Raw genomic sequence first — 18,166 nt, 5'->3', positions numbered from 1 at the left:
TCTCATTAAGTAACCTGGCCAACCTTGGCCTTGACCAAGCCCTTGGAATGACGTCATCAAAAAACATAGAAATAAAATGAACAGAACTCCTCTTCCTATAATTGGTCCTCACTAATGTTCATGATAAAATACCACAATTTTTTGTGTCTGTGTCTCATAGGAGGGCTGTGGGCAGTTCAGAAACCCGTCCACCAGTGACATCATCAATGGGGAATCCATGCTAATAGAAACGGCAGGCTTTCTTTTCCTGAAAAGTTGCAATGCGATAATGGAAGCCATCGGTCTCACGATAATAAAAATCTTAATATATTTTAAAACAAATCTTGTTCAAAAAAAAATCTGCCTAACGATGATGTCACTGGTGGACGGGTATCTGAACTGCCCACAGCCCTCCTATGAGACACTGACTGAGTAGAAAAAAATTATTGACCAATTATATGAAGAGATGTTGAAAAGTGGTGAAGTGGTCCTTTAAGCAATATCTGTGACTTCCTCTTGTCCTGTGTGTTTGTGCCACAGTTCAACCAATCTCCATTCCACATGCCACAAGCTTAATCTACCCCGAGAGACAGATATGAGTGCTGCTACTATGGCCCTGCTGAGGTGTCCCCATCCACTCTCCTCTGGACCCCCCCCCCATGGAACCAACCATCAGGCCTGCATGTGCTCAAATGGATTCAGCTGCTTTGACAGGCTTAGGAAGAAATAAATTACATTTAATGGGATTTGAGTGAAAAAAAGAAGGAAAAAAAGACAATCGCTACATACATTATATACCGTATATAAGGTGTTTTTACACACACACACACACACACACACACACACACACACACACACACACAGTTATTTAACCATAATAATTACACACAGGTCTGCTGGGAGTCAGCAGGGTGATTTTGGCTGTTTGTCGTAGGACTGAGAGTCTGCCTGCTGCTCTCTTCTCTTCGGTACGAGGCGACGCCCGGCAGAGGGAGATGCCTCCGGAACTTCCCCGCTCCGAACACGTGGAACAGCGGGTTGATGCAGCAGTGGCAGTACGCCAGCGTGTGGGTGACGTAGTTCCCGTAATGCAACGCGTCGGTCTGCAAAGACTCCACGTCGAGTATTGCCAGGGTCTCCAAAAAGAGCACAACGTTGTACGGTACCCAGCAAACGAAAAACACGACGGTTATTCCTGCAATCAGTTTTACAGCCTGCTGCTGTCCTGCTGTCATAGCGCACCGTCTGACGGTCATGAATATGCGGAAGTAGCAGAAAAAGACGACGGCAAAAGGCAGGAGACAGAAGAGGCCTATGTGGAGGTAGTAGTTCAGCAGTCGGGCCTGTAGACCTGAGACGTCTTCACATAGAAGATCACCAGAATCACCGTTACGTAACGTCTCACAGTTATAAGCGATCCAGATGCTTACAGCGACACAGACCAGCCATATGGCGACGCTAGCCCCACGCACCCAGAGCGCCCTGCGGCCCTGTGCGGACGGAGACGCAGCGTGGACCACAGCCACATATCGGTCCAGGGTCATGGCGGTGAGCAGCATCATGTAAGCGTCGAGCCCCAAGGTGAAGAGGCCGCTGGTCATCTTGCAGGCCCAGTCCCCAAAGCTCCAGCCGTGGAGTTGGTAAGAGGCCCAAAATGGCAGAGTCACGGTCAAGAAGAGGTCGGAGATTGCAAGCTGCAGAAGCAGACAGTCAGGCGGTGTCCTCTTGCCTCTTTGTCGAAGAAGAAGAACCCACAGGAGGAAGATATTGCTGGGCAGACTAATGCAAAAGACGAGGCTATAGCAAACGGCGGAGAAGAGTCTTAATGAGTAATCTTCATTGTCTATGGAACTGTTGGTGTAGTAGCCGGTGTACAGAGGGACTGTGGTGAAGTTCTCCATTCTTTTCAAGTTGAGAGGTTTTGAGGATCATAGGATGTTAACACTGAAATAGGACACAGTTTCAAGCTAATCAGATATATTTTTATATATTTTTTTTAATTAAAAAATAACTTCTAACCATCCAAAGTGAAAACAAAAAATATACTCAGACTGAGAGAAGTAAAGCAAAAAATATACTCAGACTGAGAGACCCAATCAGTGACAATGTAAACAAAAGGGGTTGCTCCATTAACATAAATATCTATATTGTTTTGCTCACATTGGTATTTGGTTTGTAAAAAATGGAATAGAATTATTTTATTATTTTACATTTTACATTTAGAGATCAAACACAAGAATGTACGTATATTACTCCACATTAAAAGAAATAGAAAATAATCACAAATTAGCTTTTTCTATAACAATCAAGACATATCCCTTACCTTGTGCCTGTTACTCAGTGCAACTCTGTCTGACTCTTGAGCAGAATCTAAAGACAGACTTCCTTTCAGGGCAATGTGTCTTAACCCATTGATGCCTGGTGCAACCTATACGTTGTTCTACCCTTGATGCCGGCGCGCTCTCTGTGTTTCATCATCAGCTATTGATATGTATACATGTAGCAACATAACTGTAACAGTACAGGAGCTGTAAAGGTTCTAACTAACCATCTATAAACATTATTAGAACTTTCTCTTAGAATCTTCTAATGGTTCTACTTATAATATATATATTTATTTTTATAATAATATAAAAAGGAGGCATACAAATGTTAATGAATTGGCCCAATTCAATTGGGTCCCACAGACTTAACTTAATTGCTTGGTTGTGCATGGGTCAGGTAAAAAGGTTTGGGAATTTGTGTTAAAGTATTTCATTCATTTGAAATGTGCTCGTTTCATAATTTCATTGTCTTTATTTCTATGGACAACATGCATTAATCACCATCTGTAAATTATGCCAGTTTTTTTGCCAGCTGGCAAATTGCATTTAAATGTTAAACAGACATGGACATGAAAATTGGAACACGAACATTAGGAACACTGGCATGGATCTAGACACCCGAATGGGGTGATTCATTGTAGATCGGGTGCACCAGAGTAGACCTTTTCTGAAATATGAGACATGATGCAATATCTCCCCTTCCCTCTTCCTTTTTTCCTGTGTGTACATGCCACAGGTCAACACAATGCTGCTCTGTCATTAATACACTCCAGCAGCTTAACAAGGCACTCTCGTGTTAGAAACTCCCAGCTCTGTTTTTTTTGAGTGGTGTAAACCACTCCTACAACTGGCTTTGTTAGTTTACGTGTCTGTCTGTCTGTCTGTCTGTCTGTTTGTACCAAAAAAATGAGCATGGTTGCTATGGTCACCAAGTTCACACGGGTGTGATTTAATTACGTCAGACATTACGTCAGACCACAGCTGATCAGTCTATATAAGACCTTACACCACTCAGTTCACACGGGTGTGATTTTTATTTTTATAAATGAAATCCCTCTTTTGGTTACTAAATTGAAGTCAACATGCCTTACGAAGGCAATATTATACGCTAAAACTCAGTGACAGGCAGGCAGGTTCAGTCTGCCTGCTAATGGCTCAATTATTGAAACCAAACTGCCTGTTGTGGATGACATTAGGCTGAAAACCTTGAGTTTAAATAACTTAAGCTATTGAATCAGTAATAATCTCACGGAAGTGACCCTTCACTTGACTCTGCCCCCTAGTTCAGAAGCTTCTATATACACTTTACTATAACTTTATGATCACTAGCAATATAAAACCTTTGAATCAGCTTGACATATTTCTTGGCATTTCTTGCAACAAGGCTGAGAGTCTCTAAGCCCTGCAATCCTAACGGATGTAAAACATTTAACTAAACCACCATAGCTTTCATTATTGAAAGCTTTATCTTAGAGGGGAATACCACTCATTTTCAACATTTTACTATGTCATTAATATGTGATTCACAGTGTTAATGATTTTGAAAAAGAAGGGAACCCGCACACTCATCTGCTCCAAAAGTGTATTTATTGACGATGTTTCGAGCCAAGGCTCTTCATCTGGTCAAACTGAGGAAGAGCCTTAATTGGCTCGAAATGTCGTCAATAAATAAACTTTTGGAGCAGATGAGCGGGTTCCCTTCTCTGGAACACGAACATTAGGAACACTCTTTTTCATTTTTGAACCCAGCACCTCCACTAAAGTGATGTGCGTATTTTAGTTTTAGTTTCTGAATGATTTTCTTCAGACCTACAGTTCTAGGAAACACAGAATTATTTATATAATTATTTCTACACAACAGCTCAAAGGTATATTAATGACATAGTAAAATGTTGAAAATGAGTGGTATTCTCCTTAATGATTCTGGCATTGAATAAAATATCAGAATATTAAAATATAGGCCTCATAAAAATAATAATGAACTTTGCATCAGTTAAACCACAATGATTCAAATGTGCTTGTTTCATAATTTATTGAATTTATTTTATTTATGCACGAGGATGATGTCATGCATTAGTCAACATGTCTGTAAATGTGCCAGTGTTAGCCAGCTGGCAAAATCTAAATACAAACGTGAACACAGGGAAATTGGAACACGTACATTGGAACATTCAGATTGATATGCAAATGAAGCAAGACTTTGTTGAAGTATTGGACGTTAAGCAATATCTGTGACTTCCTCTTGTCATTTGTCCTGTGTGTTTGTGCCACAGTTCCATTCCACATGCCACAAGTATGAAGCCTGCACTATTAGTCCAAGATTCGTTCAAAGTAGGATTACTATATGGTTAAATGTGAAAGGTTTGAATGTTCCCAGAGTATGTTTTACTGTGTGAGTATGTGCAGCTTTGTATGGTTGAAGAAAACATCATTTAAGAATAATGAAGTATTTCACCAAATTGCCTTAAAATTAACAACAAAAAGTGCTCTTGATTGAATCAAGAGAATCAAGAAGGTTTTATTTGTCACGTCTCATAGAGGTACAAGAAGCGGAATTCAATTTGTACAGTCCACAAAGTATACTGAACTAGAACTGTCCACAAAGTATACTGAACTAGAACTGTCCACAAAGTATACTGAACTAGAACTGTTCACAAAGTATACTGAACTAGAACTGTTCACAAAGTATACTGGACTAGAAATGTCCACAAAGTATACTGAACTAGAACTGTCCACAAAGTATACTGAACTAGAACTGTCCACAAAGTATACTGAACTAGAACTGTCCACAAAGTATACTGAACTAGAACTGTCCACAAAGTATACTGAACTAGAACTGTCCACAAAGTATACTGAACTAGAACTGTCCACAAAGTATACTGAACTAGAACTGTCCACAAAGTATACTGAACTAGAACTGTCCACAAAGTATACTGAACTAGAACTGTCCACAAAGTATAGTATACTGTAAAGTATACTGAACTAGTACTGTGCAGAAATCTTTACCATTGAAATAATAGAGCCTGCCTGCTTGCTCAGGGGATATTGAATCTTGACCATCAGGTCAAAATTCGTGTCATGATCTAAATCTCACTGGAACAGCAGGGAGAAGAAAATGCAACAATCCCCCAATTGTATAATGTTGTACACTACATCATACAGATTGTACATAATGATATTGGATCCGTGCATAAAAAGCTAACATAGAGGCTTTAACTAATTATACAATACTTCAACTGTAATCTAATAAAACATATGGCTGACGTGACTTTCACAACATTTTCACAACATTTTCACAACATTTTTGCACGCACGCACGCACGCACGCACGCACGCACGCACGCACGCACGCACACACACACACACACACACACACACACACACACACACACAGAGTGACTTGACTGTGTGTGTCAGATAAGGGTCAGTGACGGTAATTCACTCGTATTAGTTCCTGTTCCTTACACACATACAGCATGTTTATGCATATGTGTGTGTGTGTGTGTGTGTGTGTGTGTGTGTGTGTGTGTGTGTGTGTGTGTGTGTGTGTGTGTGTGTGTGTGTGTGTGTGTGTGTGTGTGTGTTGTGAGCTTGTAGATCTTCACTATGAATACAAGTGGTGTTCCTTGAGAGTAGGACCTACCTACCCATTTGTACAGGAAATCTATGGAAAATACAGGATCAACCTCAAACTAATTGCAAAAAAACTTTGTATCTTCACTATATCCTGAATAACAGAAAAAAAAGTTGCCTGGAATTGTCTGAGGGGAAGTGTTGAAAATGGCCTGTAGTATGGCCACCATAGATAAGGCAAATATTTTCTAGATTTCCTTTTGCTTTAGCATGTAGCATGTGACATGTCAAACTAGGGGTTTTTAATGATGCTGAATCCATTCCAAGCATTCGTTTTGCATAAAAACACTCCCTCAGCACATTTGGGCAAGTAAGTAGCTATGGCCGTTTTTAGCCCAATGAGTGTTTTTATGCAAAACTAATGCTTGGAATGGATTCAGCATCATGAAAACCCCCTAGTTTGACTTGCTACTGAAAGCAAAAGGAAATCTAGAACATATTTGCCTTATATAGTACAGTATGTCTATGGTGGCCATACTGTACAGGCCCTTCCCCTCAGACAATTCCAGGCAACTTTTTTTCTGTTATTCAGGATATATTGAAGATACAAAATCAGCTGAGTTTGGTTTTTCTGCAATTAGTTTGAGGTCAAATTACAGTATTACTGGACTACCGTACATTGGTATATCTTACGGGCAAAGCACTGAGCTAGAACGAGAACTCCTCTCCACTAGTGATGGATGTTATCGTCAGCCGGGTGCTTCGCCTAGGGATGCTGTTTCTACGGTGCCGGCCCCAACCTTTCAACATCCTCTTCATGTGGCTTTGGAATTTAACCCCCACAAACGCATAGAACACGGGGTTAAGGCAACAGTGAGAGAAAGCGAGGAACCGGCTGACGTAGAAAGCATAATCGAGCGGTTTGCTGTAGCTTTCGCAGGTTTTGGACATTGTCGCCGAGTCCACAGCTGGTTGTGGGTGAAGAGATATGGATCTCAGGAAAATAACGATGTTGTACGGTGCCCAGCCCACAAAGAAAACCACCACCAGGGTAAAAATTAGATTCAAAGTTTTGTGCCTTCTCCTTTGAGCATTCGGTCGGTACAGCCTGCACAATATCTGTGTGTAGCAAAAACAGACGATCAGTAAAGTCAGTACGAAGAGGACATTTTGTTGATAAGTTCCCCATAGCTTCCAATAATGATCTTCATAATCGCAATACATTCTAAGATCTTGTTCCATTACTTTGTAGAAGATGACAGCGGGAGAGGCCAGCACCGGGCTCACAGTCCAAATGACGATGGACGCCAGGATGCCGTAGAAGCCCTTGGTGTCGGACACGAGGTTGGACAGCGGCCTCGCGACGGCAACATAGCGATGGATGGTCATCATGATGACGAGGATACCACTGCTGTAGAAGCCCACGTAGAAGACAAAGTTGACCGCTTTGCAGGCTGTCTCCCCTAACGTCCATCCGTTCACCTGGTCGTAGGCCCAGAAGGGCAGACCTACGGTGAAGATGAGGTCTGAGACGGCCAGGTTCAGGGTGAAAACGTTGATGAGAGATTTGATGTTCTCGTACTTGGCCAGGATCACCACGACCAGAATGTTGCCAAGCAAGCTGAGGGCCACCACGACGGAAAAGAATGACGTGTTGAATATGGCTCCAAAATGGACTACGTCTGTCTTGTTACACAGCTCATCTTCATAGTCATAATCATAATCATAATCATATTGCATGGTGGTTGTGTCACCATAGTCGTAGTCAGCGGTAGTTGTGAGCATATTTTGTTCCTCCATGTTCCTTCAGGGAGAGAGAGAAAAAAAATCTGTTTAGAAGAATTGAAAAAACAGCAGTTGTGGAAGCAAATATATAACATGGGAAACAAAAGTCATCATATTTCACAGATTGCTCGCTTAATGCTTACCTTGAAGGGACTCCTACTTGAAAAGTTAAATCATAGAGCACTGATGATGATGGGTTGTGGACACAAGTTCCAGAAGTACCTTGAACAATGCCTTGTTTTATGTGCATGTGACAGAAAAGGTGAACAGAAAATAGGAATTAGGTAAAGAACACTTCCTGAATATTAGCCTGTACTGAACATCATTTGAGAGAAATACCTCATGTGAGGTAAACACAATGAATGTCCTAAGCCTTTGATGCACAGCCAACTGTGCAGGGCTTTGGTTTGCTGCCATGTTATGTACCGGCATGTCTTGACTATTCATTCTCAGAATCAAAACATTTTGTAACTAAATTATTTCTATGACTGAGCCAAGTAGCATCTTCTCCGTCCAACTTGAATTACAGCAGGCTATAATTCAAGTTGGATGATGCATGTGTAACGCCCGGGATTCGAACTCGGGCCTCCCGCGTGAAAGTCCCAACATCTTAACCACTAGACCAAAGGGATATCCCTCTGGACTGGGGGAGATAATAGACTTTTGAGGCCATCAGGCAGAGGCTCTGAGCCACTGCTATACACTCACCTCCCTTTTGACCTCCTCCCACGGGGAAACCCGATCCGGGTCACGGTACCAATGTAACACACAGGATTCGAACTCGGGCCTCCCGCATGAAAGTCAAACATCCCTCTGGACTGGGGGAGATGGCAGAGGCTCTGAGCCACTCTGCTACACATGTGTAACAGGGTATTTGTCATTAGGTTAGAGACATACAAATAGTAAATACATTTAAGGAAGTTCGTATTTTGGTGTGTGCCAATTAAAAATCACACCCGTGTGGGTGTGAAGTGAGGGGCGCTCTCGATCATTATACATCATCATACATCATCTCATGAACAACTGAATTTATGTGATTGGTTAGCTTATTTGCTCGGCTACATATGACGTAAATTTTCCCTTCATTGTCAATGGCAGTTAATATTTGTGTTGCCACGAATTGATGTCATATTTGAGGCACATACGGTATGACCTAATTTCTCCTTTCATTGTCAATGGCAAATATGAGAAGTGAGGGGACAAAAGCCCTCAAAAAGTGGAAATGTGAGTACTTTGTCCTCCATAGATGTGATACCTTGCTACATAATTGTAGTGAAACATAATCACAGTGAGCAGAACATAATAAAACCAGAGCAGCAGTACAGAGTAAAGGGCTGGAGGCGTTCCACCAGCAAGGGGAAACGGACCCGACCTAGGGCAGATCCACCCAGGGTGGAGCCCAACACGCACGCACGCACGCACGCACGCACGCACGCACGCACATTACAAGATGTAACGAATAAACTAACACACAGGGTGGATGCTGCAAATGCTTACAAAAAGGCAGATTCCCGCATCTCCTGTCTGTCCGTCCGTCCGTCACCCACCGATGCCTCCATAAATGGTTATGCCTCGTGACATCACGTCTCCATATATGGTCACGCCTCGTGACATTACGTGACATCATGAAGACACTTAGAGGTCCATATATGGTGCCTTGTGACACGTCACGCCACCATGGGCATCTCCTTATATGAAGATCAGGACACTGACCTCATCTAACTGTGTATAACCATACATGTAATGGAGAAGACTAGATCTGCTGCATATATGTTGTTGATCCAACCCCACCCCAGGGGCGCAGATAGCATTTTATAACTGGGCGGGTTTGCGGAGGGGGGATATCCCCCCCCAATTTTGCCCCACACATAATTACGCAGATTTTCCACGTTTTTTTAGCGGATTTCACAGCAAAACACTGCCAACACAGCAAAACACATGCAGCCACAGTACATTGCTTTTTTATTTGCAGGGGATAATCCCCCCTCCTCATGAAACTGAGGGGGTCGATCCCCCCCCCCCCCCGTCCTCCCCCCTATCTGCGCTCCTGCCCCACCCGTCCATCCTTCCTGTTCTGACATTCCATAATATTGATCTGACCTCATCAAACCCTGTACACTCAAGACACGCTCCATATATGGCCAGTACAGAATTCATTCCATATGTTGATCCGACCCCCCCCCCCCCCCCCCCCCATACCAAAGCAAGCGCCAGCGCTAGCCCAGCAGCCTGCCGCCTGCCGTCACCCAGGCGGATGCGTGCACGCGACCTCGCACTGACCTCATCTAACCCCATGGATAATCATAGGCCTACATGGAGAAGACTGGATCATCACCTAGATCTGCATATAGGCTATAATAATGGAGCCGGCCAGCAACTCTACATCTGATAACTGCAATTCTTAAAAAGGTTGTGTTCATGTATTTATTTATTTATTATTATTATTATTATTGTTTTAATTATTTTTTTTACACCACATGGCTATGTGTCTGTGAACTGCATTTTCCTATAGTGCTCCTCAACCTAACTAGGGCTCTGGCTCTCAGCCGGTGGTCGCCAACTCGCCATACATAAACCATTCGGTGTGTCAGTCATTCCTAACGCCCACCCCTAGCTCTGGTCCACAGCTCTGGCACTAGCCCGCCCCCACAAGGTAGCACGTTTGTGTTTCCTCCTGCTGTAATACAAAACCATTACAATCTGGGACTGGGTCTGTCGGGAACATTTTGCACCACAAGTACGTCAATGTCTGAGTGTTTGTTGTTGTTTCCCTTTTCCGGGTTCGGGATACGTTAGAGCTACTAGAATACCAGGTTTTATGTAAGGAATGATCTTAAAATGAAGCCAAAAAAAGCGTTGAAAATGTTTGCGATAACAGGTGCATGTTGTGCTCGCACAGGCAAGGCAGGCTGTCCCTTTCGGCGAACGCACACGTCAATGTTCTCTCTCAAGTATAAAGGCTTATAGATATCGATTAACGGTTAAAAAAAACCCCGCGTCCAGTCCACATTTATATAGTTAATTGGCGGCAGATGTACTGTAAACAAGTGTTGACGTCAGTGGGGAATCCTGTAGCACAGTATAGCGGTTGAGCAATCATCGCATGGGTCTGCGTGGTGGTATAGTTTGTTGACACTGGCCATCTGGCTCAATTCAGTGTCATCTGTCATGTTTTCATGGAACATATATTTAATTTGTACATTTGGCGAATGTCTTTCTGCACTATAACTGCTAGAAGACGCTCCCAGTCCAGTGTGCTGCCGAGTTAAACGAACATGAATCATATATTATGTATATAAATAAAACAATCTCTGGGATTATATTTGTCCTGTTTACAGTATGGATACATCATACATACATGATGGCTCATAATAAATAACAATTTGAACATCGAATCTGGCTGACATTCAAGATTATATATGTTCGAATGTATTTCATTTACCATGTTACAATTCCAATGAAAGATGTATTTGTTCTATTTATTAGAAGCCAAATCTGTAGGCTACTCAGTAGCTAGTAGTCCATTACCTGAAATTCAAGGGACACCCAGCCAGGTGTACGTGTACCTTATTTCCCAGAAAAATCACTATGTGAAGTTTTTGTATATTATTATTATTATTATAAACACTTTTTGATTGATTAACAGTGTGTGAAATGTACAGTGGTACAATCATGCTAAAAGGACTACACATTTGAACCCCGGGCCAGCATCCATATTCCGGCCTGGGGGGGAACTGAACATTAGTGAAAAATAGCCGAGCCTCAAGCAGTCATGACTTTGTATGTGTTTACTTTTTACAAACAGTAAACAGATACAACTCGGCGCCTCAGTCTAGTGGATTTAAGTGATTAACAACCTGTATTATAGTAGGCTACTGTACTACGTGTATATTAGCTGTTTGAACTCATAGGATGTGTCTTTGATTGATTTCCAAAAATAAGGAACAAAGTGTGTCGTCAATAGTTCAATAATTAAGATAGAGAGAGAAATGCCATTAAATCGGGGGGTCCGGCCCAGGCGGTGGCGTAACCGTCTGGGCACCCGACTGGTAATCCAGTCGCAGTGTGCCGCGGGTTCGACTCCCGAGCCCGACACGGCCTTTACTGCATGTCTTCCCCCATCTCTCTCCTGTTTCCTGTCAGCCTACTGTCTGTCCCTTCAAAAACCAATAAAAGGCGTAAGCCGAAAAAAAAATCGGGGGGTCCGTAGACTAATGTATGTCAAACTGGGGGTCCTTGAAATTAATATGTTTCAGAATCACTGCAAGAGCCGTAAAAATCCTCCCTTATCGGGGTCACTGGCATTATGTTTTCAAATGGGGGGTCCGTGGGCTAATAAAATGTTGATTTGGGGGTCCTTGACATGAAAAAGTTTTAAGAACCACTGCAATAAGGGACACATCTTTTAGTTTACAAAATGATAGCTGATGTTTACTTAGTGTGTGCACGTTCCAGGCATGCAGTGCATGGTCTTTAGGTTTTTGTGCATATTTTAAGACATTTAAATATAAAATGTGTATTGTTATTTTGTCTCTCTTAGGATTTTGGGAGCCCAGATCCTCATCCCACCACCCCTTCCCCCACAATGGCCTCTGTATCTGTCGGAGAGAATCAGCTGCAGAGGATCATCAGAGACCTGCGTGGTAATGGAGATTTTCACTATACAGTTAGTTAGTTATATAGAACAAAGCAGAGATCTGGGCACACTTAACTCTTTGAGAGTTTCAAGGATTTCTATATAGTTTGTAGACTTCTCTATGGCAGAATGGCGTTTTTGAATGATTTATTGAAAATTCTCTGTTGTGAATGTGTGACAACGAAAGACCTTCAGAGAAAGCTTGACTTGTCTGCTTCCAGGAAAAAAATGAACTGAGTTGATAAAATGTTTAGTTCTTGTGTTGGAAGCCATTTAAAAGAGCCTGCATTTACACTGTTTCTGTTTCTAGGACAACCAAAAAAAGTTATGCCCGGTTGAAGTTTTATTTTCTAAATAACTTTTTTTCTGCTGGGCATACATAGCCATGCAATATCTCATTTTAAAGGGTGAGTTGTCTAGTTCAATTAAAATAAAATAAAAAGTTTCTCACATGTACCACTGTAGATATTTTGCCATCTATAAATAGCATGGTCAGTCATGATCAATCTGACCTATCCAGCTAAAAGTCCCCATAGCTCTGAAATTGGAACATCATATAAACTCAATTCTTTTTTGGGGTAAAATTAGACATTCTAACGCACATTTTGATATATACCATGTTTACATAGTCTTACCAGTACCTTGTCTATTCATGCATGTATCTCAAAAACCTGTTATGAAGAAACACAGTTTTGATAAAAAACACATCCAAGGACATTGTTTTGATATGACTTGGTGCCCATGATATGTATCAAAATATAGACTTGAATGTATACTGTATTATAAAAAAGAAATTGAGTTATTACCATCTACCGTTACAGAGTAAATCACAGTTGAAACGTGCTTAGTCATATACAATAAACCTCACAATAGTGAACAAAATAGTCATGACAGGTCTAACTCATTGTAAAAGCGTCTTTTATTTTTTACGACTACTAACATAATAAAATGATAAATATTACAGAAAATAAATAGGCCTACATACAAAACAGTTACTCCTCCCCTAGCTCTGATCCATAGCTCTAAATGCGCATTTAGAGCTATGGATCAGAGCTACTCCTCCCAAATGTCCCCAAACCCAGTCCTTGACGGTGTGTGTGTGTGTGAGTTAACCTGACTCCGCCATATGGGGCAGCAGAGTGTACACTGTGTTCCCCCCTCCTGCTCCCATCTGGGAACTCTCAGGCAGACTTGATGCCCGGCCACAAAACGGCCTGGCCAATCAGCAGCAGCTTCTAGCAACTTCTAGCAGCAGCTTCTAGCTTCTACTAGCTGCTGCTGATTGGCCAGGCCGTTTTGTGAGCAACTTCGCTTCTAGCTGCTGCTGATTGGCCAGGCCGTTTTGTGGCCGGGCATCAAGTCTGCCTGAGAGTTCCCAGATGGGAGCAGGAGGGGGGAACCCAGTGTACTCTCTGCTGCCCCATCTGGCGGAGTCAGGTTATGTGTGAGTAGGCTAAATAAAAAAAACACCCAAAAACTGCCCCCCCCTGAAATGAATGAATGAATGAATCCGGTTCAGTGTCGGAGAACGCCATCGCAGTCTTGACTCTTCATCCTCCTCCTCCTCCTCCTCATCTGATGCCAGTTCTAAATATATAAAAAGAAATAAACATTTTAGCTGTAGTCAGTGCACGCTACTATTACATGGCGTTTTACCCGGCTGCTGGCGATCAATGATTTTATTGTGCAGTGTCTTTGTGGGCCGAGTCGTGGCATGACAAATACAAATAGATGCTTGTATAAGTAGTATCACGATAAAATAATATGGCAACGTTAGAATGAAACACCAATGAGTGATCGGTGGTAATGTAGCTAGCTGCCCAGGGTATATCCAGCACCATTGCGTCGCAATCATCCAGCAACATTGGTACTGGCTATTGCCCGGGCTTGTGGCCCGGCCAATAGCCAGTACCATTTGTGCAGTGTTTGTTAGCAACTACTACTAGCCAACAGCCAGTGGAATGTGGTGACGTGATGGTGCTGGATATACGCTGGGCAGCTACATTACACGCGATCACTCATTGGTGGTGTCATTCTAACGTCGCCATATTATTTTATCGTGATACTAATTATACAAACATCTATTTGTATGCCACGATGCCACGATTCGGCCCACAAAGACACAGTACAATACATTAATTTGATCAGATGTTTTTGTTAGCTACGTCGATCACCTATAGTACCGACCCTTGTTATATATTCTCCGACTATGCATGTCACGATGACTAAACCAGTTAGATCTATCCATATATGGTTCTACCACATCTATCTGATATCAGCACTAGGTCGGCTCGGGCCAAATATAGGGATCGTCTTACTAGACATGTCATATTAGGGCATTTTCGAATACAATAAAATTACCTTTTAGCGAAGGCATCAGCCTTCGCCTTGGTGGTAACTCCGGTGGGGAGAAGAAAAAACATTGCACACGTGTAATCCGCGAGGGTGGATGTTGCAGCCCGGCCAACGGTCTGGGACTGGAGAATGCCACTGGACACGGATGGATCATTTTTCAGATTGTTTTTTTTGCGGCGACTGCAAACCTGGCTGAAAAACTCTTCCTCCAGTGCCCACCTCGGAGGAGTCAACCAACCCCCCTGTTCACTGGGGGCTGGGCGTCAGTTTCCAATAGGAAAGCATACACGTGTGTCACGTGACACGGGAATTCTGGGAAATGTAGTTGATATTTATGCTCAATACTATATACAGAGGTGCGGACCGAATTAATATATTGGTATTAATAAAAAAAGAGAACTACGGAAAATCACGTACAGGGCAGAAAAGACTAATGCAAAACTCCACGTGTTTTCCAGTAGTAATCTGTCTAAGGGTTAATGTTAAAAAGGAGGAAAACTTTATTCAACCGACATGTCTCGACCTATACGGTATTCATCAGGGCAGCTGTGTTATCCCGATTGATCCCAGGAGCACCTTTTTACTATGTTTACATTTTTTATACCTGCACACCACCTGAGCACCTGGTTGCTTCCTTGCCTCTGCCTTTCACTATACAGTATTCATGCATACAGTCTACACAGTAAAATACCAACAATCTGAAGAGTGTACATGATGCCTGGAACCAAATGGAACCGGGCCCATTTTGGGTTCATTTTTGCAAAAGTTATATGAATACTAGCCTGGGCAGCGTTCCTTTTCGGGTTTATGATCTGGTCGGGAGCGGATGGTAACTTACGTCATGTTGTAGTCTACTGATTTGTAGTCTGTCACGTCACAACGTGTCACGCTGCGACGCGTTGTGAGCTTGTAGATCTGCTATTTTCAGCATGAAACCAAGTGTAAAATGACTTTTGTTTATACTGGATCTCTTGTCCACTAGTCCCTTCCTAACATTTTAGTCTAGTTTTTATTTGTTGACAAAATCGTCAATATATTTAGTCTTAGTTTTAGTCATCATAGCTTGTTTTCATTTAGTTTCCATTTAGTTTTCGCCAGTGAAAAAAGGTAGTCGACGAATATTTTTCATCTTAGTATTAGTCGACGAAAACAACACAATACAAAACGGAATCAAAAGTACCCATGATTCCCTGTGATCAAGGCCATCGTCATATTAGGGCATACCCAATGAAACCCTTGATGCGGCGTATGAATCTGACATGTTTCTTCGAGTACGTTTTGGAATAATTAGTTTGGTGCTGTATCTTCATATTCGATTCCAACTCGTAGCGACTGGTGAGACTAAGAACAAACAAGGGGGGGGGGGGGGGGGGGGGGGGGACCAAAACAAAGCGACGCCGAAAAAGCCGGAAACCACAAACAGGAATAAGAGTTTATTATTTATTTTACATCCGGCCTAGACCGGATCACGCAGCGATTTAGAAACACAGACCAGGCTTTCCTCTGGTGACGTGAGGAGGTTATATGAATACTGGTATTTAACCCATTTTGACCTGAGATCAGATTCTAAAAATGTCTTCTACATCCTGACAGTTTTCTGAAAAAGCTATGTTTCTATATGTCAGTCGTTCTTCGATTTTTCAAAAATAGCAGACCTACAAGCTCGTAGCGCGCCACTCGGTGGCGCGCTATGAGCTTGTAGATCTGCTATTTTTCAATAGCTAAAGCATAACATAATGCTAACACCAAAAGGGGTAGGGCAGGCCATTACTATGATATAATATGTACATTTTATAGTATGTGAAAGTATAAGCATAGAGAAACAGAAGGCCTGTGCCTGTGTTTCTCTATGCAAGAGTACAGTATGTACATGTTTACGTACAGTATAAGTACATTGCATGTGTTGTGTTATATTGTTGTATAACACATTCGTCTTTGTTGTTATTCTGTTTAGATGCTGTGTCAGAGTTGGGTAAGGAACACAGAGAGTGCGGTGAGCCCATAACAGATGACAGCTCCAACCTGCACAAGTTCTCCTACAAACTGGAGTACCTTCTACAGGTATGATATGCCATGTTACTGAGGCCCAACATGGCTGTTTGTGTTATTAGGGATGGGACGATATGTACATTTCATGTCATGATTATTAAATAAGTGTGATTAACGATAGCATTGTGAAATCTTAAAACTCTGAAAATGCAACTGAAAAACATTTTGTTAAGACACAAATATTTGGTTTTCCTCACAAGACAAGATTTTTCCACAGGCTTTTTAAACCATTGTAAGGTTGCATCGGCATGGAAGTCTGGTTTCTATTTTAAATGTAAACAGTGGCAGCTGGAGTAGAGCCCGCCTGCTAAAGAAAGAACTGTATCCAGAGATGTTCAAACGTACTGTAGTACGTGGACAGAGAAGAGTGTTTCTCTCTAGACTGGATATGCAACAAGTAGTAGTAGAATTATTGTCTAGATAATAGATAGATAGATAGATAGATAAAAGAAATGTCCCTGCAGTCTCTAGAACAGGGGTGGGTAATGTCTTTAAGATTGACTGGTAGATCCCCATGGGATTTCTGGGTTGGTTCGTGGAGAAATATGAAACCCAAGACAAAAACATCCATTCATATCATCGCTGTCCATTCACTGGCAGCTTTTCGGTGGTCCTGGCTGCTGTGTTGCCTGTTTAGTACTAGGCCGTGAGGATTGACTTGCAGGATACAAGAAATAAGGGAGGTGCACGCACGGCCGAAGTTAAACAGTAACAAACAGATATTTAAGTAAGTCACACAAAGTAAATTACAATGAGGTGTGAAAGTCAGGATCATGGGTGAATGAGAGTGCATGAATGGCGATGAGTGGTGGCTGTGGCTCAGGAGGTAGAACAGGTCGTCCATTCGTCCAATGACCGTGGGTCGGCGGTTCGAATACAATATACATTGGGGTCCCAGAGATGATGATGATGATGATGATGATGATGATGATGATGATGATGATGATGATGATAATAATAATAAGCTTTATTTATATAGCACCTTTCATAAGGGTTGCAGTTCAAAGTGCTTCACAGGAAGGACATACATCAAGTGCGTTACAGTTCATAGTTAGTCATAGGTTAACATATTAAACACAATACAAGACAAGACAATTCCGGCACCCCAGAGCTCCTATTTTGAAGGCACCCCGGCCCTGATTGTGTTAATGATGTCTCCTAGAGGGAGCAGAGAGAGAACAGTAGGGGAGCAAGACACCAAAGGGGACAGCATGTTTGCCAGATGGAAATGCCGTTACATGGGGGTCCGTAGCCTAATTCAGGTCAAACCTAGGGTCCTTGACCTGCTCAGTGGCCTTGTGGTTAGAGTGTCCGCCCTGATACTGGGAGGTCGGGGTTCAATCCCCGGCTGGGTCATACCAAAGACTCTAAAAAATGGGACCCAGTGCCTCCCTGCTTGACACTCAGCATCAAGGGTTGGATTGGGGGTAAGTCCCTGCGACATACTAGCGTCATGTCCAGGGGG

At 42.4% G+C, this 18,166-nt stretch overlaps 3 protein-coding genes across 6 annotated transcripts in view; 1 reads left to right on the top strand and 2 right to left on the bottom strand.

Annotated features, from left to right (window-relative positions):
- Positions 1-860: 860 nt before the first annotated feature.
- LOC306913700 (C-C chemokine receptor type 8-like) lies at positions 861-1,880 on the bottom strand (the record flags this gene model as incomplete). The annotated part of the gene is made up of 1 exon (XM_079490517.1): positions 861-1,880. One exon carries the CDS (start codon positions 1,878-1,880, stop codon positions 861-863), a length of 1,020 nt encoding a protein of 339 aa, XP_079346643.1.
- A 4,704-nt stretch (positions 1,881-6,584) lies between these two features.
- On the bottom strand, positions 6,585-7,676 carry LOC306913615 (chemokine XC receptor 1-like; the record flags this gene model as incomplete). Its single annotated transcript, XM_079490399.1, has 1 exon — positions 6,585-7,676. One exon carries the CDS (start codon positions 7,674-7,676, stop codon positions 6,585-6,587), a length of 1,092 nt encoding a protein of 363 aa, XP_079346525.1.
- A 2,596-nt stretch (positions 7,677-10,272) lies between these two features.
- Positions 10,273-18,166, top strand: part of LOC306926106 (FYVE and coiled-coil domain-containing protein 1-like) — a 52,489-nt gene continuing 44,595 nt past the window's right edge. For all 4 annotated transcript variants that reach the window (XR_013790371.1, XM_079505367.1, XM_079505366.1 and 1 more), the window contains exons 1-3: positions 10,273-10,398; positions 12,202-12,304; positions 16,607-16,713. Coding sequence is in view for 3 of the 4 variants with exons in the window: in XM_079505367.1 (XP_079361493.1) it covers positions 12,247-12,304; positions 16,607-16,713 (165 nt within the window). In the remaining variant the exon portion in view is untranslated. The remainder of the gene's footprint in view (positions 10,399-12,201; positions 12,305-16,606; positions 16,714-18,166) is intronic.

The sequence above is a fragment of the Electrona antarctica genome (assembly GCF_951216825.1).
Source record: "Electrona antarctica genome assembly, chromosome: 1".
Classification (NCBI taxonomy): Eukaryota; Metazoa; Chordata; class Actinopteri; order Myctophiformes; family Myctophidae; genus Electrona; species Electrona antarctica.
This window is presented reverse-complemented; position numbering and strand designations above follow the sequence as displayed.